Here is a 23,843-nt window from a genome sequence, read left to right as displayed (position 1 = left end):
TTCAGTTTCCAGCATTAAAGTAAGCCCAACAAATGCTGAGATAACAGAAAATTAACTTGAATCCCAAGAAGTTCAAGCTGGGTTTAGAAAAGGCAGAGGAACCAGAGATCAAATTGCCAACCTCCTCTCAATCATAGAAAAAGCAAGCGAATTCCAGAAAAACATCTATCTCTGCTTCATCGACTATGCTAAAGCTTTTGACTGTGTGGATCACAACAAACTGTGGAAAATTATTCAAGAGGTGGGAATACCAAACCACCTTACCTGTCTCCTGAGAAATCTGTATGCAGGGCAAGAAGCAACAGTTAGAACCAAACATGGAACAATGGACTTGTTCCAAATTGGGAAGGGAGTACATCAAGGCTGCATATAGTCACCCTGCTTATTTAACTTATATTCAGGGTACATCATATGAAATGCCAGACTGGATGAAGCACAAGCTGGAATCAAGATTGCCGGGAGAAATATCAATAACCTCAGATATGCAGATGACACCACCCTTATGGCAGAAGGCGAAGAGGAATTGAAGAGCCTCTTGAAGAAAGTGAAAGAGGAGAGTGAAAAAGTTGGCTTAAAACTCAACATTCAGAAAACTAAGATCATGGCATCTGGTCCCATCACTTCATGGCAAATAGACAGGGGAACAATGGAAACAGGGAGAGACTTTATTTTCTTGGGCTCCAAAATCACTGCAGAGGGTGACTGCAGCCATGAAATTAAAAGATGCTTGTTCCTTGGAAGAAAAACTATGACCATTCTAGACAGCATATTAAAAAGCAGAGACATTATTTTGCTGACAAAGGTCTGTCTAGTCAAAGCTATGGTTTTTCCAGGAGTCGTGTATGAATGTGAGAGTTGGACCATAAAGTAAGCTGAATGCCAAAGAACTGATGCTTTTGAACTGTGGTGTTGGAGAAGACTCTTGAGAGTCCTTGGACTTCAGGAGATCAAACCAGTCAATCCTAAAGGAAATCAGTCCTGAGTTGGAAGGACTGATGTTAAAGCTGAAACTCTAATACTTTGGGTACTGATGCAAAGCACTAACCCACTGGAAAAGACCCTGATGCTGGGAAAGACTGAAGGCAGGAGGAAAAGGGGTCAACAGAGGATGAGATGGTTGGACAGTATCACCAACTTGATGGACATAAGTTTGAGCAAGCTCCAGGAGTTGGTGATGGACAGGGAAGCCTGGCAGACTGCAGTCCATGGGGTCGCAAAAAGTCGGACACAGCTGAGTGACTGAACTGAACTGCAAAGACATGCCTGAAAAAATTTTTTAATCGGATTGTAATATTTTAGGTTAATTGTGGCAAAACATTCAAACACTTGAGAATTTCCTGTTTCTCTGCAGAACAGTCTTCTCAGGTGGCTCAGCGGTAAAGAAGCTGCCTGCCAAGCAGTAGACAAGGATTCGATCCCTGGGTCCAGAAGATCCCCTGGAGGAGGAAATGGCAACCCACTCCAGTATTCATGCCTGGGAAATTCCATGGACAGAGGGGCCTGGAGGGCTACAGTCCATGGGGTCCCAAGAGTTGGACATGACAGAGCCACTGAGCACACACACACAACTCTCTGCAGAAGACCTATCGAAGTTGTCGTCAATATAGTCCCCATATGCTTCTACCTATTGCAACCAACCTACAGCACAGTTATATTTTCAGAGACCACTAAAAGATCCAAAATGTAAACTTGCAAAATATCCATACTCTCACACAAGACACACATGTGTCTATAGGAAGCAGCAGTTTGTAAACTAAAAGGAGAAAGTGGACTATAGTTTTCAAGGTACTCTTAGTCAGTATTACTCCTTGCTTTTAAAAGCACCTATAAACCTTCCAATGGATGTTGTTCTTATTCAAAACTCACTCAAGGAATGTATTTCATAAAGAGATGGATGATAAGTCAAAATCAGAAGGATAAAAGAATGCAGGAAAATATCAACTATGTCAGCATTCTGAATTATACACAAAATTATTAACTTCAAAACACACAACACAAACCAAAAAAAAAAACCAAAAAACCTCTCTTTATTTCCAGTTCAGTTCAGTCACTCAGTCGTGTCCGACTCTTTGAGACCCCCATGGACTGCAGCACACCAGGCTTCCCCTGTCCATCACCAACTCCTGGAGCATGCTCAAACTCATGTCCATCAAGTCGGTGATGTCATCCAACCATCTCATCCTCTGTCTAGAAATAGATAATAGACTGAAGACACTGCTTTAGGAATAAAGGAAGAGCCTACAAATGTAAAAACATACATTTTAGTGTTTGCAACTAAGCACAAAATACTGTTGGAGTGGAAGAAAGGGAAAATAATAAGACTGCCTGGACAGGGCCTGTTTGGGAAACCATTTATTTTTAACCAAACAGAAGGCATACAAGGTCTCACATACCAACAAACTACCCCAAGCACGCACTGAGGCTATAATTTCAACAGTTAAGGACAACATTACAAAAGGGAACTCAATTCTAAATAAGTTTCACTTACCTTCTTTAGCAAAATTTTCCAGATGGACTAATGTCTCCTGCACAAAGAGAGAATTTTCTGAAAGTCTCTCATAAATCACTGAATCCTATAGGAAAAAAGCCACACAAACACACACTGTGATTAACATCTTATCTAAGCCTGATAATCTGAATTACAAAAACTTTTATCATTTTTTTTTTGTTATAGCTCATAGAAGTGAAGGAGCTCAAGAAGCCCCAGTGAAGGCACAATTCCAGGAAAAAAGATGTTACATACAGAGGAACAAAGACAAGGAACAGAGCAAATATCTCATGGGGACAATGCACGTGAGAAGCCAGTAAAGCAAAATCTTTACAGCACTGAAAGAAGAAAATGGTCAGCTTAGAAGTCTATACTCAGCAAAAATTTACTTCAAAAGGTTAGAAAAAATAAAGATGAAATACATATTTTCTTTCTGACTTAGACTGAAAAAATGTATCACCAATAGATCTATGTTATAAGCTATAGTAAAGGAACTTCTTCAGACAAAAGATTATTATACCAGATGGAAATATGAGTCTGAAGAGCGCTGGACATGGTATTGGCATGTGCATACATATATATACATGTGTGTGTGTATATATATATATATATATTATTTCTCTCATTATCTAATTCTTTTTATTCGAACAAGTTGGACAAAGTTAATAGCTGTAAAGTGTGAAGCTTGTAACATTTGTAAAATTAAAATGTATGACCAGCATACCAGAACGATTAGGAGAGAGAAATGGAAATATAGAATTATAAGGTTCTTGTACTATATGTGAAGTAATATAATATCACTTGAAGGAGAAATGTAATAAAGATACCTATTATAAGCCACAAAGTAGCTACTAAAATAAAAACTTTAAGTTTTAAAACAAGGAAATTGGAAAAACAAGTTCAAGAAATCCAAAAGAAAGTATAAAATAAAAAAGAACAACTGGAGCAAATAGAAAATAAATGGCAAGATGATATATTTACACCTAGTCATATAGATAACCATACTATATAAATGGTCTAAACATCAGTTAAAAGGCAGAGATTTCCAGAACAAATTTAAAACACTAGACCCAATAGCATGCTCCCTGGAAGAAACACACTTTAAAGACACACATACACACACACAAACAAAAACAAAGATTGAAAAAAAAAATAAAGAAGACTTCCCTGGTCTTAAGACTTTCTTAACCAGTTGTTAAGAATCTGCGTGCCAATGCAGGGGATATGGGTTCCATCCCTGGTCCTGGAGGATTCCACCTACCGTGAAGCAACTAAGCCCCATGCACCACAACAAGAGAAATCATGGCAATGAGAAACCCACACACCACAGCTAGACAGTAATCCACAACAATGAAGACCCAGCACAGCCAAAAATAAATACATAAAATTTAAAATAGTAAAGAGACTATGACAAACGATTTTTCCACAACTAGGAAAAATTCCACAACTTGGATGAAATAGAAAAGTTCTATAAAAACCACAAATCAAAGCTAACTAGCTAATTAGAAAAAAATGTTCTGAAGAGCTCTATATTATTAAAGAAATGGAATTTGAAGTTATGAATATTTCCACCTCAGGTCCATGACTATGTGCTAAGTCCCATGAATCCTTTTAGAGACTCCCTGAAAGCATAGTGGTAGCCTTGGGAACCCTCATCACAGATGAAAAACACATGGAAGAAAGTTTGCTATCATCAGTCATCATGGAAATGTAAATTAAATTCACAGTGAGATACACACCTATCAGAATGGCAAAATTAAAAAGACTAACCAGGCCTGATGTTGGTAACAACTGCTGGTAAGAATGTAACTTCAACTTGGTGGTTTCTTAAGAAGTTGATAGATAGCTCCCACGTGATCCAATAATTTTACTCCTCAATATTTACCAGTGAGAGATAAAACTATGTGTCCACAGAAAGAGTTGCAAACAAATGGTCACAGGAGCATTACTTGTAGCAGCCAAAACTGCAGATCATTGGTTCTCAAAAAAATAGCTGAGTGACAGCGCGTTTTCACTGACATCAAAGTTTAATAAAATTCTGGTAGCATTTCAGTGGGTTTGGCGGCCTTGAGAGGGACTTTTCAACCTAATGCTATCAACCAACAGTGGTAACAGCACATACAAAGTAACGACATTTTAAAATTCATTACATGAATGTTGAATCCCAGTACTTACGGCTCCTTTGCAGTAGAGCCGTAGCTGTCCTTCAGGAGTTCGGACAATTATAGACATCCTCTTTCTGTTACTAAAACAATATCGAAAGTATTGTTAGTTTCTGTTTTCCTCAGTATGTGGAGCTACCACCCAAGCAAAAACTCAAAGTCAAAAGGATTCTAATTGTCAGAATCCTCAGCTGCCTATGGCTAAAAAGGCTGGCACGTTTATTACCACCCTCCTCTTCCTTCTTTACTGACTTCCTTTAACTGAAATTCTGATTATAAATCTCCACCTTCTTCTACTACTATTCTTTTCTTTCATGGGAATTTACTTACACAAGTATATACAATAGATCATATTAGGATATATTAGATTAATATGTACTATTATAATATAATATAGTGCATGATGCATATATAATGTAACATCTTTATGTATTATTATACATACACATGTATTATACAACATGTATATTACTTAAAATACATACATTTTATATACATGTAATGCGCTTAATATAATGATGAGAGAAGGGGAAAGCAGGCCTGGTCCTGTATGATTTTCAGTCCTCACACCATCTTCATCAACTAGACCTTTCTGGCCCCATTTTCCTGCACAAGATGTTAAATTGCTGGCTCAGTAGATGCCAGAATCTTTTGAATGTATAGTTCTGTCTCAAAGCCCTCCAGATTTTGTGTGTGTGTGTGTGTGTGTGTGTGTGTGTGTGTGTATTATAGCTATCATAGAACCTAAACTCACTGCTTTTGTTCCTGATTTAGGAGCCCAAATCGGCTTGAAGATCTCCTCTCACCTCTGTCCTCCACACACAGCCACAGTAAACTGGCCGAGACAGTCCTTCCTCCTCACCAGGTCATTCGCCCACTCTTAACTCTCCTTCCACCATTCAGTCACCAGCCCAAACCCCACCTCCTCGCACAGGCTCCCAGGCCCCTCAGAGGTAAACCTCCATCTCCCGGGGCACCACAGTCTCTATCAAGTCATACTGTTCAATATTTTTTATCGCCCTCAACATGAATGGAGCAGAGGCCGCACAAACAGGCGGTCATCAAGGCCACCTTACTCCTCGAACAGTTCTAGAAAAATATTTTTAGCTTTATAGACTGCAATGCACACCACGGAGATGAAAATACATTTTTTTAAGTTCTTTAGCTTTTCTTTGAATTTGAGCAAACTCCAGGAGATAGTGAAGGACAGGGAAACCTGGTGTGCTGCAGTCCATGGGGTCATAAGTTGGAAACGACTTAACAATTAAACAGCAACTTCTCTTTTACCTCCAGAGGCACAGATTGGTTGACAATACCAAGGACTTTGGAACCAGTATACCTGGATTTCAACCCTGATTCTCCCACATATTTGCTTAGAGACATTGAGAAGGTCATTTAAATGGAGCCCCAACTACAGGTCTTCCAAGTGGTATGGCCATCATGGGCCTCAGAGGACAGTTCTGAACATGTCCTACAGACCAGATGGGCTCGCAGTCATTACTTCCTCCAGGTTTTCAAGCTCTTTCAAAAAAATAACTTTATTTTCCCTCAGGAATAAGACTGATCAAGAAAAAGATGTTCAAGATTGGAAGAGAAGTAAGAGGTTCATAGAAATGATGGCCAAAATGAGAGGAGGAGGATCTCCTTCGGGGAAAAGAAAATCTTGGTAAAATTGAAACACTTAAGCCTCAGAGAAGAGTGTTCCAATTAAAATAATTATCATAATGAGGCCTAGAGAAGCAAGAACTGAACTGAGATGCAAGGGTGTGTAGAAGCTAACTAGAATTTCAGGATTCTGTTTTTAGGTTTTCATTTACAGCCAAATCTCAGTTGAATAATCAAAGAAGAGCCCTGGAAAATGCACACACAGAACAAAAAGGCAACTTACCTAGAAAATTCCAGTACATTAAGTATTTCAAATGTGAGTTCTTCTCCCATCTACAGGAAAATAAGACAACATATTCTTACCTTAGGAAAAAAGTATTTGTCTCACAAAGTAACTCACTCTCCCAATCATGAACAAGTTTCACCCTCCAAATACATATCTTTTTCAAAATAAAGCCTTCCTGCAAGTCTGATGAGATGATGGTGCCCTCCTCTGGTAAGAATATTGTTTGCAACCTGGACAATATTAACAAAAGTGCTTCCTATTGCGACAGATTAAGACTGAAACACCTCTCCAATCTAAAATGAGCATGATTAGAAAAATTGTACACGTGTGTCTCTGGATGAGCAGGTGCATGTAAACTGCTAGAAAGTACATCAAGTATTACTCACAGCTTCTATGGTGACAGCGTTCGGCATCCTTGCGGTGAAAACAAAGCCAAGTTTCTTGGCTCCTTTCACTAAAGCTGCTTCATCTGTCAATAAAAGGCCTGAATTAATGGAGATTGAGCAAGTGTATTAACACTATACTTAATTTAATACAGATTTCTCCAGCAGTAAAATATCATGTCATTCTTTAGAACTTGGGGTTTTCTACCCAAATGTGTTTATCAGTGCTTCTAGGTAAGCAGAGAGTGTTGACAGAAAAAGAAACCCAGTTAAGTGGGGTCAGTGGGGCTAATCCACCAGCCTGGAATTAAAACACTCTCCTCCCGCTCACTGAGGTCCTCTCTGTTCTCCACAACACTAGTAGTACTTCCATAAAATGTGCATGGCCATACCCGGCCCCGTGCCTGGGTACTGACGGTAACCTGCTTCTAGGCTCCTGCTCTAAGACCACCCCCTGCCAGCCTTCTGGGCACTTTGGGGGTGTGTGGGGTATGTGGAGAGTGGGAGCCCCAGAGCTTCAGAGTGGCTCAGAGCTATATACGAATGCCCCAAACCGGTAAGAATTTCAGGCAAGGAGAAAGGCAGGCACGACTGGGGATCTGTGATGGCCTCCCTTCCTCTGTGGGCTCATCACCTGCCAGGTGTTCACAGGCACACGGCACCTACCTGGAGAGGAGGCCTGGTAGCTTATGTTGTTTCCCTCTCTCTCTGGAAAAACAGTGTGGCACACACACAACAGAGTAAGAAATTCCTTTATATACTCTTTCGTGGGCTGTAAGAAAGGGACACAGCTGATAACTCTCTTCCAACCTGCCCCTTGAACTCAAAAGTCCTATATAATCTGCATATATATATATATATACACGAAGTAAGATTTCGCTTCAGATCCATACAGAGTAAGGCACTGGCTAGAAACCATACCACACATTCAGAATGTGTTTGTGGAGTGGAGGCTGAGTCAGGGGCAGAGGTGGGGGCTGGGGCGACCACAGGGAACAGGAAGACCGTGCTCTCTAGGGATGTTTGTTCTCCCTGGGGACGCAGGTGTTCGCAAAGCTGGAGGAAACAAGAAGGAGGTGTGATAGGGAAGTCAGGGGCATATTTTAAGGAGGTGATGCAGAGTACACCATGCGAATTGCTGGGCTGGATGAAGCACAAGCTGGAATCAAGATTGCCAGAAGAAATATCAATAACAGATATGCAGATGATACCACCCTTATGGCAGAAAGCAAAGAAGAACTAAAGAACTCCTGGATGAAAGTGAAAGAAGAAAGTGAAAAGCTGGCTTAAAACTCAACATTCAGAAAACTAAGATCATGGCATCCGGTCCCATCACTTCATGGCAAATAGATGGGAAAACAATGGAAACAGTGAGAGACTTTATTCTTGAGGGGGGGGGGGGCCGGCTCCTAAATCACTGCACATGGTGACTGCAGCCATAAAATTAAAAGACACTTGCTCTGGGAAGAAAAGCTATGACCAACCTAGACAGCATATTAAAAAGCAGAGACATTACTTTGCCAAGTTTGTCCATATAGTCAAAGGTATGGTTTTTCCAGTAGTCATGTATGGATGTGACAGTTGGACTATAAAGAAAGCTGAGCACCAAAATATTGATGCTTTTGAGCTGTGGTGTTGGAGAAGACTCTTGAGAGTCTCTCGGACTGCAAGGAGATCAAACCAGTCAATCCTAAAGGAAATCAGTCCTGAATATTCACCAGAAGGACTGATGCTGAAGCTGACACTCCAATACTTTGGCCACCAGATGCAAAGAACTAACTCATTGGAAAGGACCCTGATGCTGGAAAAGATTGAAGGCGGGAGGAGAAGGGGAAGAGAGAGGACAAGATGGTTGGATGGCATCACCAACTCAATGTACATGAGTTTGAGTAAGTTCTGGGAGTTGGTGACGGTCAGGGAAGCCTGGCGTGCTGCTGTCCATGGGGTTGCAAAGAGTCGGACACAACTGAATGACTGAACTGAACTGAACTGAACTGACAAGGGAAAAAAAGCATATTTAGATGTTTAACTTAAGACCTAAATGGAAAAGTTAATTGTGGGTCTGTGTTCAAGTGTGTGGTGGCACACACCAAAGGTTGTAGCACTTTCCCAGGACCCAAAATCAGGACACAGATTCATCGTTTGTGGAGCTTCAAGATAAATGTGGCTCCAACATCTTGAGTGTAGGGATCAGAGACACAGAATGAGGTTGGAGACAGAGAGGACCAAAGTAGTGAGTCAGGATTCTATCTTAAATGTGGTGCCAGTCCTCGGAAGGGTCTTAAGCAAAGGAAGAACATGTACAGGTTTTATATTTTAAAGATCACTTTTATTTATTTTAATTTTTGGCTGCTCCCCAAGGCATTTGGGATCTTAATTCCCTGACCAGGGATTGAACCCATGCTCCCTGTGTTGGAAGACAGAGTCTTAACCACTAGTTTACTGGGGAAGTCCCAAAGATCACTTTTATTTTTAGAAGATCAAGATTTCCCATCAGCTAGATCAATATCTTAAAATAGATAAGTGAAGATATTGATTGCATGCTATAGAACCAAAGAGTTTAAAAGCAGATAGAGATAGGATTTCACAGATTGCTACATAGTAGAATATTCCTATATAAGGTCTGAATTCATTCATACTCAAGTCAAGGCATAGCTCATACTTTTCATGTTAAATCCCTTGCTTACTATTTAATACCAAAAACTTTTCAAGACCCTCTCTCTTTTCCTTTTAGGAAAATACATGTATGTTTGAAAGTTATATAACAATACCCTGTCAACATAGAGGGAAAATAGCAGACTTACATGATCATTCTCAAAGTTCTGCAACAATGCTGGGTCATTGAATTCATAGGAGTCTGAGATGGAACAAGGAGACTGACTGAAGAAGAACAGATAACATTCATTTTAACTAAAAGTTCCTGGTAGTACCAGTCAGCAATCACACAGACCTAAGTGAAATATAGCCCCATATTCTGTTTTCACTAAATCACACTTACAACTAGTAAATATTCAGTGTTCTGTCAGATTATAATTCCCTGGTGGCTCGATGGTACAAGAAACGGCCTGCTAATGCAGGAAATTCAGGAGACACGGGTAGATCCTTGGGTTGGGAAGATTCCATGGAGAAGGGAATGGCAACCCACTCCAGTAATTCTTGCCTGGAAAACTCCCACGGACAGAGGAAACTGGCGCGGCTACAGTCCATGGGGTCACACAGAGTCGGACATGACTGAACACACAGGGCCCCCCACCATGTCAAATTATACAACTTTCCAGACCTCAAGCTGCATTAGAAAATGCTTAAAGTTGTGTTGAAAATGGTATAGGTATATAGATTCTGAGGCAGAGGAAATTGCCACCAACACAGTAAACTGAAGAATAGATTCTGGGTTCTTCAAAACATGGGAAAGATCTGTACCAGGGAGCTTCCTGAGAACTGCCACTAGGGGTCTGAACAATGCGGGCTGTGTGATTGTATGTCAGTGCTCCAGTATGATAAAACATCCAGGGAAAAGGAACACCGGCAAAGGAGAGAATGTTATCTAGTCACCTTAAGTCTTTTGCACCATCACTTTTGCTTGACAGATCTCTAAGAGAAAGTGAGGGAGGAAATATGATGATTACAGGTTATAAATATAAAACTCTTTAGGAATTCTAATCATGTTTAAAAGTAGACGTAAACCATATTTTAGAAAATAAAGACACTGCAAGTTTTCATTTAAGGTATGTTAAGTTGCAATCTCATTCAGACATAGCTATAGTACTAGAAGTTCAGATAAGTTCTAGAGTAAATGAAGTCTACTTAATTTTGTTAAGAAAAAAAAAAAATGGGAACTTCCAACAGAGTATGGCAATAAAAACACTTACCCATACATTATACCAGCAACACTGCACTTCTTAAATGTCATAATATTGCAAGTGAGGGTTCCTGTTTTATCAGAGAATAAGTATTCCACCTACACAAAGAAGAAATACATTTTAAATTTAACTAAATGAAGAAAAACTTAACATGATAAATGACATAATTTAAAATGCATTTTAGAGAGCAAAGATGGCATTCTTTCTCTTTAAGCCCTCAAATTATGTGAATTTTTAGAAAACAAGGATTTCAATCTATAAGAATTCTATCTTTAATATCTACTTCTTTCAGAAGCCATAGTCTTCTCTTTGTTTTACACTGGAGATGAAATTCTACGGTAATATGCAAAGTAAACTTCAAGCCATCAAACCTAAGAAATTCAGAAGTCCAAGTTCATTTTCCTGACATAAGAAATCTCATGAAAAGTACCTAGAAAACATTAAGTAGCTAGATTGGTATTGATATACCAATATATATGTATACCTCAGATGAAAAAGAAAAACAGACTCAAAGCCATTTTAATCATGATCATGAATATAATGATCATTTTAAAGACAAATGGAAATTTTGTAGGTGATCATTTCTGTCCAATGAACACTGCAAAGCAATGTGGATTTAAAGTTTCAAGATCTTTGCATTATTTGGATAGACAAGATGGATGCTATTTGTTATGTAAAGTCACCAAAAATGATAATAAAAGGCAGAAATTTTCACGTATGCTTTCAGAAACATTTGTTTTTATTTTTAGAAACAACTTATTTCTGTATATTGGTTTTTTATCATGCAACTTTCCTGGGTTCTTTTTTTATTATTGCTTACAGGTTTTTGGTGCAGACTTTAGGGTTTTTCTATACATAACATGTCACATGTCAAAAGAGACAGCTTTAATTCTTCCTTTCTGATTTGGATGCCTTTTATTTATTTTTCTTACCTAACTGCCATGGCTAGGATTTACAATACTAAGTTGAATAAAAGTAGCATTTTTTTAATGCTACCCTAACAAGTGGAGGCATCCTTGTTTTATTTTTTTATCTTAGAGGAAAAACTTTTCATTTTTCACTGAGTATAATTTTAACTGTGAGCTTGTTGTACACACCCTTATTATGTTGAAATATGTTCCCTCTGTAGTCATTTTATTGAGATGTTTATGAAACATGGATATTGAATTTTGTCAAATGCTTTTTCTACATCTATTGCATATATTTCTTATCCTTCATTTTGTTTAAAGGGTGTATCACATTGGTTGATTTGTGCATATTGAGCGAGTCTTGTATTCCTAGAATAAATAATCATGATGTATGATCCTTTATTAATGTTGAATTTGATCTGCTAATATTTTATTGAGGATTTTTGCATCTGAGTTTATAAGGGATATTGACCTGTAATTTTCTTTTCTTGTGGTGCCTGTGCATCCATGCATGCTCAGTTGTGTCCAACTCTTCGCAACCCCATGGATTTTTGTAGCCCACCAGGCTCTTCTGTCCATGGGATTTCCCAGGCAAGAATACTGAAGTAGCTTGCTATTTCCTTCTCCAGTGGAATCTTTGTCTATGCTGGTAAATGATGAAACCAGGATTCACACTCAGGATGTTTGACTTCAAAATTCTGCCTTTTACCATAATTTATATGTGGCCTCTAATTAATTGAAAGATAGAAAATCATAGTCTGGTAAATACATATATAGAGACAGAACATAAAGTAGATAGAAAAAAGTAACAACTCCAGGTCTTTCTTCCTTCAAGTTCTGTACAGCTCTGAGAGTTGTTGCTGCTTTTTTTTCAGCCTTATTATATTAATAGTATAATTGACAAATAATCTTGGGAGTTTTTAAAACTGAATTTAAACTTATAAAGATGCCATTGTCATTTAAAAGGCAACCAACAACTGTCTGTTGGTAACTGGGCATCATTCCCGCCTTTCTATTGTAAGGCAGGAATAGAGGCCGGAGGCTACTACGTTTCTCTGGTCTGCAGATTAGATTCCACCATTGAGAGGCATTTTCAGTGAAGATCCAGAAGCTCTTCTGCTTCCCTTCTGGCAGCTGTGGGCAGATGGATTTGGCCGGTATGAAATTTCACAACAGCCTGTGGATGCTCCCCTATAAGTCACCTGCCTTAAAGAGGCAGAAACCCAGCCATCCCCCAGATTCCAGGGTCCCTGTGGCTCCCTGGAAGCTACCTGAAGCCCTGGGAGCCCCCAGCAGCTTTTCCCACTTGTCCCACAGCTCTTTCATTCTTCTACCTCCCTCCCAGCTCTTTCACTCTCTCGTAAGCACATAATAACCTATATCAGATATGTTCTACTTGTAACCCATTATGCAATATTATTAATAATTGGAACAAGTTATATTTCTAAAGCTTCACAAGGGTGTCACATTATCTATGGGCATGCTCAGTCACTTCAGTCATGTCCGACTCTCTGCGACCCCATGGACTATAGCCTGCCAGGCTCCTCTATCCATGGGATTTCCCAGGCAAGAATACTGGAGTGGGTTGCCATGCCCTCCTGCAGGGGGTCTTCCCAACCCAGAGATTGAACCTGGATCTCTTACATTGCAGGCAGATTCTTTACCATCGAGCCACTGGGGAAGCCCCATATTACCTCTAGCCCACGGCTAAATCTGGCCATTCAGCTCTGCACACGCTTTCCCTAGACCCACCTCCTGTGGCACTCCTGTCACACTGCCCAGCCCTGGAGGGGTCCTCACCTGCCCAAGCTCTTCATTAAGATTGGATGTTCTGGCCATGGCATAGACATTACTTCCCTTAAAATGCATATCTTCATCCTGCAGGAAACAAACAAAATAGCCAAGCCACACAGACAGAGCTAGGCTCAAAACGCCTTCAGGAAGTCCATACGGCCACTAATCTGATGTGCTTGACACTTATAAAGAATTCACAGTGGAGAGTCCAGAATACTTGGGTTGGGACGCATATATGCTAGTTTTTCACATGGGTTGGCAGAGTCGATTCAGGAGAAGCAGAGCCATGTAGAAACAAAGGTCAAGGTGATTTGGAAGATGCGGTTTTCAATCCTGGCTGTGCCTCAGGCATGCTGTGTGGCCTTAAGCATGTCTCAGTTCCTACGTCTATCAGATAGGGTAGTAGCAGGGACCTCCCTCCTGGCACTACTCAGAGCTACTGCAAAGATCAGATGAGAACATGTTTGAGGGCACTTTGTCTAATTTTGTGGTTGCTAAAATAATACTCCCTTTCAAATGATGATAGTTCATCAATATATTGGGAGGATCCTGTTAAGGTGACATCCAGAAAGAATTTTATTTCAAAGAAGAAACCAACACAACATTGTAAAGCAATTGTTCTCCAGTTAAAAAAATAATAATAATACAGATCAGTAAATGCAAACTACTATGAATTACTGTGTGCCATATGCCTGAAACTAACACAACATTGTAAATCAACTGTACTCCAATAAAAAAAGAACAATATGAAGACAAAAGAAACCTTAAAGTGACAACCCTACACAGAGATTTGAAAATCTGTTCAGTCACAACTGACAAAGTATTAACTTCCATCAATACATGGTTCTAACCTAAGAAATATTTTTCTTAATTTGAAGGAATGCTGAAATGCCATTGTTTCTGTCATTCTTGCCAAGCTCTGTAAATCTATTGTGAGTCTATTGGACTCTCCTTTGTGCGTATCTTAAGTTTTAATGGTTGACTGTTTCTCTACACTTGCTACTAAGCCTCTATCTCTTAAATATTTCTGATCATCTGGAAAATAGATATATAGGGAAACTGTTGTGTCCTCAACAGTGAGTCAAAGGCGTCCAGGCACTGCTGAGTCAGCCTTGGCTTTTGGCCTGTCAGCTGCACCGGCCCCACCACAAGGACTCGGTCACACTGATTTTTGAACCCAAAGCCATAACCCAAGAGAGAACTGTCTTAATTTCCTGAATTTACTACTCACCCAGTTTATAAACAGGGCCTGGATGTATTTCACAATTTCCAGAGTGACCAGCAGACTAATGGGGATGAGATTGTGGTACAAGATGATGAATACCAAAAGATCAAACCCAAAGCTGTGATAGTCATAATCTGTGGAAGAAAAATCAGAGGAACCACGTTGCAGCTTCAGGCGATATCTTTATTCATCTGTGTTCTCATTATTACTTTTTTAAATTGTGGAATTTTTCTCCATGGAAATTATTATTAAGAGTATAATTAAGTGGACACAGATATAAGATAGTTTTTAAAATATTAGCTAAGTACCAATCAATCATGTAATAGGGTGCATAGAAGCATGGGGATACAAATTCTAATAAGACTTAGATCCTGTCCTCAGAGAACTTCAGATAGCTTGAGAAAGTGGGATGAGTCAGGAAAGACAGCGGGACGAACTCTGTGAGGTGTGTAGCAAAAAAAAACACAAAGCTGGAGGCACAGAAACGGGTCTTGGATAAGGTGGTGAGCAAAGCATTGAAGAAAGGAAGTTGCTAAACACAGCAGATGAGGAGGGGGTGATGAGGCGGACTTTTTAAACTGTATATAACAGTAGGTTTGAGGGCTTCGCTGGTAGCTCAGTGGTAAAAGACCTGCCTGCCAATATAAGAGACCCAGGTTTGATCCCTGGGGCAGGAAGATTCCCCTGGAGAAGTAAATGACAACTCTTTCCAGTATTCTTGCCTGGGGAGTCCCATGGACAGAGGAGCCTGGTGGGCTACAGTCCATGGAGTTGCAAAAGAGTCAGACATGACTTAGGGACTAAAGTAACAGTAACCGTAGATTTGAAGCTAAAGAGATAATTATTATAATGATTTTTTAAAACCCAGGGAAAGAAGTAAAAGATATTTTACTTAAAAATATCTAGAAATTGTTCAGAGGATCTATATGCACTGCCTTATATATGTCTTCCTGACAACTTGCATCTCAGACTTACATATTAAATTTATATAGTTGAATTATGGGAGGAAGAAGTTCTAACTAAATACAAAGGAAGTTGTAAAAATGCTGGAGGTTGGTGCTTAAGAAGGAAATGTTCTATTTCTAAAACTCATTAACCTTCAGTTTCTGAAAACAAACAAGTAAGGCAAAAGCGCCAGCCTCCAGTTAGAACGAGAGCCTTCCCTTTTACATGAAAACATGGGAAGTAGCTTACAAAAGCGGCGTCTTCCTCCCATGCTCTGACACTTACCTTTCTTCCCGATGTACCAGGGCTCTGCTCTGTACCTGTCTCTCCAGAATATGGCTCCCACACAGCTCACCAAGGACATGACCAACAGCAGCAGGAACAACACCAGGATCTGCACGTTGGTCACCTTCTCCACCTTGGATCTCTTGAGGGGTGACTTGACGGCATTCTGCATGGTAGCAGGCAACCACACACCAAAAAGGACCACAAACAAGCAAGACAAGTGAATTACAGTTTGATGGTGAAGGAGGCTAAAAACTGCAATGGTCAAAAAGTACAACATCTTTTGCCAAATCACAGATGGACTGAAAGTGTGCCCATGGCTTTCCACCTTGCTTCTTGGAGCATCACTCTCTAGTTCACAGGAAACAGATCCACATAGCAGATCTATCATCTCAAAGTCCAAAGTCCTAGGGTTCCTAAAAACACAAAATGTTGTGATTTGGGGCAATGCTATTTGTCACCATAGATTATTTACCTGCATGAATTTAGTTTCAAATCCAGTGTAAACAACTATGCCCAGGATCCACTCAGTGTTTTTAAGCTGTGTACCTCTCAGCAAGACCTGGTCAGGCCCAATTGAAATAGGGCTAAAAAAATAAAAAGAGTATTAGTAAATTACCACAGAACTTTTTATTTTCACAATGTAAAACAAACCTAGACTTTCACCATATATATATATATATATATTTCCTTTGTCAAGTTTAACTTTCTGGAAAAATAGCAATAAAAACAAATGTGTCTTCAAAGAAAGTATCTATTTCTAAAACAGCACAGAAAAAAATTGCTTTGTTATCCATTTCTCACCATTCCAAATATATGTAGGTTAAAATTTTTAGAGAGTAAACAATCTTTATACTTAGAGTGACTATAAAAGTTATTGTCAGGGAAGATTAAGTGGACAAAAAAATGTTTGAGAAGGAAAAAAATGATACCTTTTACTATTTAGGTACAAGGTCCCCACAAAACTGTTGAAATGAAAATTAGGCCCTTCACATTTTATTTTTCCAGATAGGCTTGACAATTGCTTTTCTGTTTTCATGGCAGCTGTTTCTGACAAAGCCTACAAAATAAAATCAAAGGAGAAAATGAAAACAGAATTTTCAAGACAAAGTTCAATGTCTCTTGTTGTTCTGTCGCTCAATTATGTCCAACTCTTTGCGACCCCATGGACTGTAGCCCGCCAGGCTACTCTGTCCATAGGATTTCCCAGGCAAGAATACTGGAGAGGGTTGCCATAATGGCTAATAAAAGAATATTATGAAAGTCAGTGTCTGAAAGTCACTGTAAGTGACTTTGGTAAGTCAGTGTACTTACCAAACAAAAAAAAATTTATATCAAATGCTAACATAAACTTTGCTAGAAGGCTTTGCCATACCAACATTTTGCAAATAATTCTAATGAGGTCAAAAGAGGTATGAAAGTTAAGTTTCCATTGCCTTGAAGTGAAATTATAATTATCACAATCAAACACCATGTAGTATTTGATAGATTTATGCCTGCAACTGATGATGTTCAACTGTGGATCACACTCTGACTAGCAAGGATCTAGAACAATGATTCCAAACTTCTGTGTGCATCAGACTAACCTGCAGTCATGGTAAAGTACAGATTACAGGGCTGTGCCCCCAGAGTTTTTTTATTCAGTGGGTCTGGGGTAAGGCACCAAAACTTGCATTTCTAACAACTCTAACAGGATAGTGACGCTGCTGGTCCAAGGATCACACTTTGAGAATCACTCATCGAGAAAATGCCTCATCCCAATCTCTCAGCCTTCCAGAGAGAAAGGGCAGATCACCTCCAAGAGAATTCAGAATCAAATTGTCATTAGTCTAACAATAGGAAATACTTAAAGACAGAGGATTTTATTTTTAAGTACTTAATTAAGAGACCTTTAAATCTAGAATGTTACAACTTTCTAATTTCAAATAAATGAAAGTTTAGCACAAATATTCTCAGGCATGCATACAAAGTCTTAAAAGTTTTGACACTCAGGGACCTACATTGAAACAGTTTGGGATGAACTTCCATTCAACAGAAGATACCTTAAATAAAGTCTGAAAGCAAGTTACCAACTTGAAGAAGACATTTGCAACACATACAACTGATATACCTATTATGTGCTGAAAGTGCATGAAGAGATTCTATAAATCAGAAAGAGAATGAATGAATGAAAAGTGTATTGAAAATGTTAGTCACTCAGTCGTGTTCAACTCTTTGTGACCCCATGGACTGTAGCCCACCAGGTTCCTCTGTCTATGGAATTCTACAGGCAAGAATACTGGAGTGGGTAGCCATTCCCTTCTCCAGGGGATCTTTCCCAACCAGGGGCTGAGTCAGGTCTCCTGCATTGCAGTAGATTCTTCACTGTATGAGCCCCTAGGGAAGCCCCCAACAAGAACAAATACATCTCTTCATTTTTTTCTCGTCTACTTTCTTTGTTGTTTAAATTGGGTAGTTTCTATTGTGCTATCTTTCAATTCACAGATTCTTTTCCCCAGCCCTTACATTCTGCTGTTGAGCCCAACCCCTGAGCTTTTTTCATTTGGTTGGTTGGTTGCTTTGGCGGTTGATTTGTGTGTGTCTGTGGGGGGAGAGGGGCTAGTTATTGTATTTTTAAGTTTTTAAATTTCCAAATTTCCTTGCTGAGACTGTTTCTTTGCTGAGACTTTTGTTTCAAGCATTTTTGTCATTGCTCATGAAAGCCTTTTTTCTAATGTCCCCTGAAGTGTCTCTGTCAGATAATGCTTACATTTTTTGTTATTTTGGTGTTAGCATCATGGGTTGTCATTTTTCATTGAGTTTGAGATCCTTCTGGTTTGGGGTATGGTGAATAAATTTTGATTGAAAACGGACAGCTTGCCTATTACACATATTATGTTACGAGATACTAGATAGATATCATTTAAACCTTAGCTGGCTTCCTCTGGCACCTCTCTGACAGGGGATGAAAGTGCTATCTCATTACTGCATGATGGGGGATAAGAATACAAGTTGCAAACTTGACCTTTTTTGATGGCCAAGTTGGGGGGGTGGTCAGTTATAGCTGAGCAAGGGTGAGAGCCCTTGATCTCCCTGTAGACCTTCAACAACACCTCCCTGGCGTGAATGGGTTGCAATGCCTTGTTACTACTGTCCACATGGTCTCCTGATCCTAAAGGAAATGAACCCTGAATATTCATTGGAAGGAATATCTTTCCTATCTCCTGGAGTTTGCTCAAATTCATGTCTATTGAGTTGGTGATGCTATCTAACCACCTCATCCTCTGCCACTCCCTTCTCCTTTTGCCTTCAATATTTCCCAGCATCAGGGTCTTTTCCAATGAGTTGGCTCTTTGCATCAGGTGGCCAAAGTATTGAAGCTTCAGCATCAGTCCTTCCAATGAATATCCAGGGTTCATTTCCTTTAGGATTGACTGGTTTGATCTCCTTGCTGTCCAAGGGACTCTCAACAGTCTTCTCCAACACCATAGTTCAAAAGCATCAATTCTTCAGTGCTCAACCTTCATTATAATCCAACTGTCACATCCATGTGTGACTACTGGGAAAACCACAGCTTTGACTATGTGGACCCTGAGATAAATGAGGCCAAAGAAAGAACAGGGAACTCGCCATCACACTGTTCACAGGGTCGCAAGGTCCTGCCATCTGGCTTCTCCTCTCAGTTTTTCAGAGTCTTGTTTGTTTTTTATATAAAAGCCAAAGTCTTTAGTTGTACTTAGCAGGAAAAAATAGGTAAAACAATGTCTACTCCATCTTCACAGAAACAGAAGTCTGTAATTGAATTTTTAAAAAATCAGGTAGGTACCAAACTATTACTATGATTAGCACTGGGGACAAAGGTGGGATTTGGAAAGTGCCAGAGGTAAAATAAACTCATTTTCTCAATTACTTTTACAAAGATGATAGATTTAACAAATTCTAAACCTGTTTTCTATTTTCAAATCAAATTAAAGTTTGCAGTAAAGGTAGCAACAGACATGCAAATAATCAAATATAAAATCAGGTACTTCCTTACTTAAGCAAACTAACAGAGCAAAGATCAATGTCCTTTTCTCCATTAATGAAAAGATAATTGAACACTGCCTCTGCCCACTCATAATCACATGCTAATCTAAAGTTCAGATGGTAGTTTTAAAAGCAATGGTATATAAGATCATCCAGTGTTCATTTATATCCCCTTTTAATCTGGTTATGGACAACTTCCCTGGTGGCTTAGCCAGTAAAGAATCTGCCTGCAATGCAGGAGACCTGGGTTCAGTCCCTGGGTTGGGAAAATCCCCTGGAGAAGGGAACTGCTTACCCACTCCAGTATTCTTGCCTGGAGAATTCCATGGACAGAGGACCCTAGTGGACTACAGTCCACAGGATGCCAAATATTTGGACATGACTGAGCGAGTAACACACTTTGATCTAGTTATATTTAGTCAGGACAGTTTTATCATCAATCATCAGCAGAAATATCAAACTCAAAACAAAATGCATAAAGGTGTGTCATCCTTTATGACCTGAATTTTATACAATACGATTTTTCTTGCAGTAGTGAGTGACACATTCATGTAGTTGTTGCTTATTCTTTTGAAAGTACCTTCTAAATATCTCATGAGGATAAATTACATCTATTTAAATAAATTATATCTATGTAAATAAATTATATTTATTAGTGGTGAGACCATTTGCATCATGAAAAAAAAGTAAATTTGGTACATGACAAAACTTGACACTGTGGACTCAAGTATAAAGTTAGGAATTAGAAAGACATCTCAGGACTTCCCTGGTGGTCCAGTGTCTGAGACTCTGGGCTCCCAATGCAGGGGGCCCAGGTTCTATCCCTGGTTAGGGAACTAGATCCCATGTGCCACAACTAAGAGTTCAGGTGCCGCAATTTGGACCAGGTGCAGCCAAATAAGTAAATAAAGGTATCTTTACCTGTCGTATTTTTAGATTCGTCTCTCCATCCAGATTAGATGTTGCAACAAAACACGTTGCCTGAGGTTCACTAAAGAAAATAAAACGAGTAATATTGAATCAATATCTCTCCAACAAATTAATTTCCCAATAACTGTAACCATGAAATATGATCTACATCAGTAAGGATTCTTCAGAACTAAAAGGACCACAACAACTACCTTGCCAGTGGATTTCAGCAGTGTGATCCTACAAGCCCAAGAGTCCTAATCACTGGGCCATCAGGGAATTCCCTAAAGTTGGTTTCTGTGTAGAAAGGAATTTCACTTTTTGCTGTGTGGGTAACCAGTTCCAAAACATTACTATTTAACAGCCCGTCCTGTTACCACTGGCTTCCCTGGTGGCTCAGATGGTAAATAATCTGCCTGCAACACTAGAGACCTGGGTTCAATCACTGAGTTGGGAAGATCCCCTGGAGAAGGGAATGACAACCCACTCCAGTACTACTGCCTGGAGAATTCCATGGACAGAGGAGCCTGGCAGGCTACAGTCCATGGGGTCACAAAAGAGTCAGACACGACTGAGCAAATAACTCTAACTCTAACTCCTGTTACCACTGAAGCAGAGTGCCACCACTGTCACACATCAAAGCTCCAACATGTACAGATGTGTTTCTGGATTCTCTATTACCTCCCATGATCCTAGTTTTTCTGTTCCTGTGCTAATATTAACCCGTCTAAACTGCTACAAATTGAAACCCATCTCTTTAAATGAAGTCAGACAGCTACCCTCAAATAATTCTTTTCTAAATTTATTTTTAATTGGAGGAGAATTGCTTTACAATGTTGTATTGATTTCTGCCATACATCAACATGCATCAGCCACAGGCATACACACGTCCCCTCCCTCTTGAAGCTGCCTCCCACCACCCCATCTCACCCCCTTTAGGTTGTCACAGAGCACCAAGCTGAGCTCCCTGTGTTACACAGCAACTTCCCATTACCTATCTATTTTACACATGCGCACTGTTGCTTCAGCCATGTCTGACTCTTTGTAACCCTAGAGACTGTAGCCCGCCAGGTTCCTCTATCTATGGCATTCTCCAGGCAAGAACAGTGGAGTGGGTTGCCATTTCCTTCTCCAAGGGATCTTCCTGACTCAGGGAACAAACCCACATCTCTTATGTCTCCTGCATTGGCAGGTGGGTTCTTTACTGCTAACGCCACCTGGGAAGCCCCATGGTAAAGTATATATTTCAATGCTCCTCTCTCAATTCATCCTACCCTCTTCTTCCCCTGCTTTGAGTTTGCTCTCTATGTCTGAGTCTTTATTCCTATTCACAAGTGCCTTGACTATTCTCAGCCCTTTGCTCTTCCAAATACATTTCTATTAACATTGTCTTTGACTTTCTGTATCTCATGATGTCTTGACATCTTACAAATAGTGTTGGCTGGAGAGAGACTGCAATTCTCAAGGGCAATTGATCCTTAGAGACAGAGTAGGGCTCTACCAGGAGTGTGCCTTCACATGCAAACCAACCAATCCTGAGTCTATGCTCCCTAAACATCTACTTTATCTAACTTTCACACACTTGTGCTCTAAATCATCCCAGGGCCTGGTACTCGCCAACAGGAGACCTATAGCCCAGAGCCCAGCAGAATTAGCCAAGACTGTTGTTGCTGCTCAGTCACTAAGTCCAGTCCAACTTTTCATGACTCCATGGACTGCAGCAGGCCCAGCTTCCCTGTCCTTCACTATTTCCTGGAGTTTGCTCAAACTCATGTCCATTGAGTCAATGATGCTATCAAACCAGCTCATCCTCTGTTGACCCCTTCTCATCCTGCCCTCAATTTTTCCCAGCATCAGGGTCTTTTCCAATGAGTTGGCTCTTAGCATCAGGTGGTCAAAGTATTAGAGCTTAAGCAATCCTAAATGGTTCACTCTGCCCTGCCCTGACTTTCCTCCAGAAATCTCACTAAAGGCTCTGACCTCGGCTTCCTCTCTCTCTCGTTTCTACCTCCTGACCAAATGCAATGCCTCCCCTTTGAACCCTGCATGGCAGGGCATCTTGCCCTCTCTTGGGAAGTATAATGACTCTTCTCTCAATGGCATTGAATATCATCATTCAATCACCTCCACAAGGTCAAATCCCACAGGTACAAATTAGATATTTATAATCAGCTCATCGATTCCCATTAAAATATGTTTGATATTTTGGTTTGAATGGCAGTAAGCTTTTAGATCAGTCTGGCGGGAATTGACATCTTTATAATATTGAATCTTCCTATCCAAGAACATGATATATTTCTCCATACATTTAAGTCCTCCATTAAGCACTTGCATATGTTTTGTCAGATCTGTTCTTAAGTACCCTATCATTTTTGTTTCTATTGTAAAATATATCTTTTTATTACATGACAATAAAACAAGATAATAAGTGTAAAATATTTTAGATTTGTTGAATGTCTATAGAAATTGTAGAAGAGATAGAATTAACCTAAGAATCAGAATAGAAGAAAATATGTCCAGGGAAATTAAAGATCATAGAAGTATAGAATAGCAATCATCAATCTATGACCCAAATGCTAAATCTGGCCCCTGCTTATTTTCATAAATAAAGTTTTACTGGGACACAATCATTCTATTTGTTTACATTTTGCCTTTGGTTGTTTCTGATAGTACAGAAAAAGACCTGAGTAACTACAACAGAGATTGCATGGCCCACAAAGCTGAAAATATTTACTATGTGTCCTTTTACAGAAAATGTTTGCAATCACTGGTGTCCAGTATAAAGGGATGGTGAAAGGAGTGAAAGAAGAAAAGGCCTTTGGTTTTTTTGTTTAATTTCTATTTCATAACAAAAGTTCCTTAAATGCCCACTAACATAACTAACCTGGAAGAAATCAGGACCATGTCTGCAGGAAGGAACTGCCCATTGGTGGCCTTCACAATGTCACCCACATTAACCTTTCAAACCAGGAGAGAAAACACAGAAGC

General features: G+C 39.7%; 1 protein-coding gene across 1 annotated transcript in view; it reads right to left on the bottom strand.

Annotated features, from left to right (window-relative positions):
- The window catches only part of LOC122686664 (phospholipid-transporting ATPase IB-like), a 69,460-nt gene that overhangs the window by 36,771 nt on the left and 8,846 nt on the right, over window positions 1-23,843 (bottom strand). The window contains exons 6-19 of the mRNA XM_043891866.1: window positions 23,740-23,813; window positions 20,868-20,937; window positions 16,874-17,001; window positions 16,417-16,528; window positions 15,942-16,107; window positions 14,718-14,845; window positions 13,493-13,570; window positions 10,794-10,882; window positions 9,729-9,804; window positions 7,591-7,696; window positions 6,928-7,010; window positions 6,539-6,588; window positions 4,664-4,733; window positions 2,489-2,573 (exon numbers count right to left, since the gene is read on the bottom strand). Of these exons, the coding sequence (XP_043747801.1) occupies window positions 2,489-2,573; window positions 4,664-4,733; window positions 6,539-6,588; window positions 6,928-7,010; window positions 7,591-7,696; window positions 9,729-9,804; window positions 10,794-10,882; window positions 13,493-13,570; window positions 14,718-14,845; window positions 15,942-16,107; window positions 16,417-16,528; window positions 16,874-17,001; window positions 20,868-20,937; window positions 23,740-23,813 (1,315 nt within the window). The remainder of the gene's footprint in view (window positions 1-2,488; window positions 2,574-4,663; window positions 4,734-6,538; window positions 6,589-6,927; window positions 7,011-7,590; window positions 7,697-9,728; window positions 9,805-10,793; window positions 10,883-13,492; window positions 13,571-14,717; window positions 14,846-15,941; window positions 16,108-16,416; window positions 16,529-16,873; window positions 17,002-20,867; window positions 20,938-23,739; window positions 23,814-23,843) is intronic.

The sequence above is a fragment of the Cervus elaphus genome, chromosome 30 (genome assembly GCF_910594005.1).
Source record: "Cervus elaphus chromosome 30, mCerEla1.1, whole genome shotgun sequence".
In the NCBI taxonomy this organism is placed as follows: Eukaryota; Metazoa; Chordata; class Mammalia; order Artiodactyla; family Cervidae; genus Cervus; species Cervus elaphus.
The sequence above is the reverse complement of the archived record's forward strand: the minus strand, read 5'-3'. Positions and strand labels throughout refer to the sequence as shown.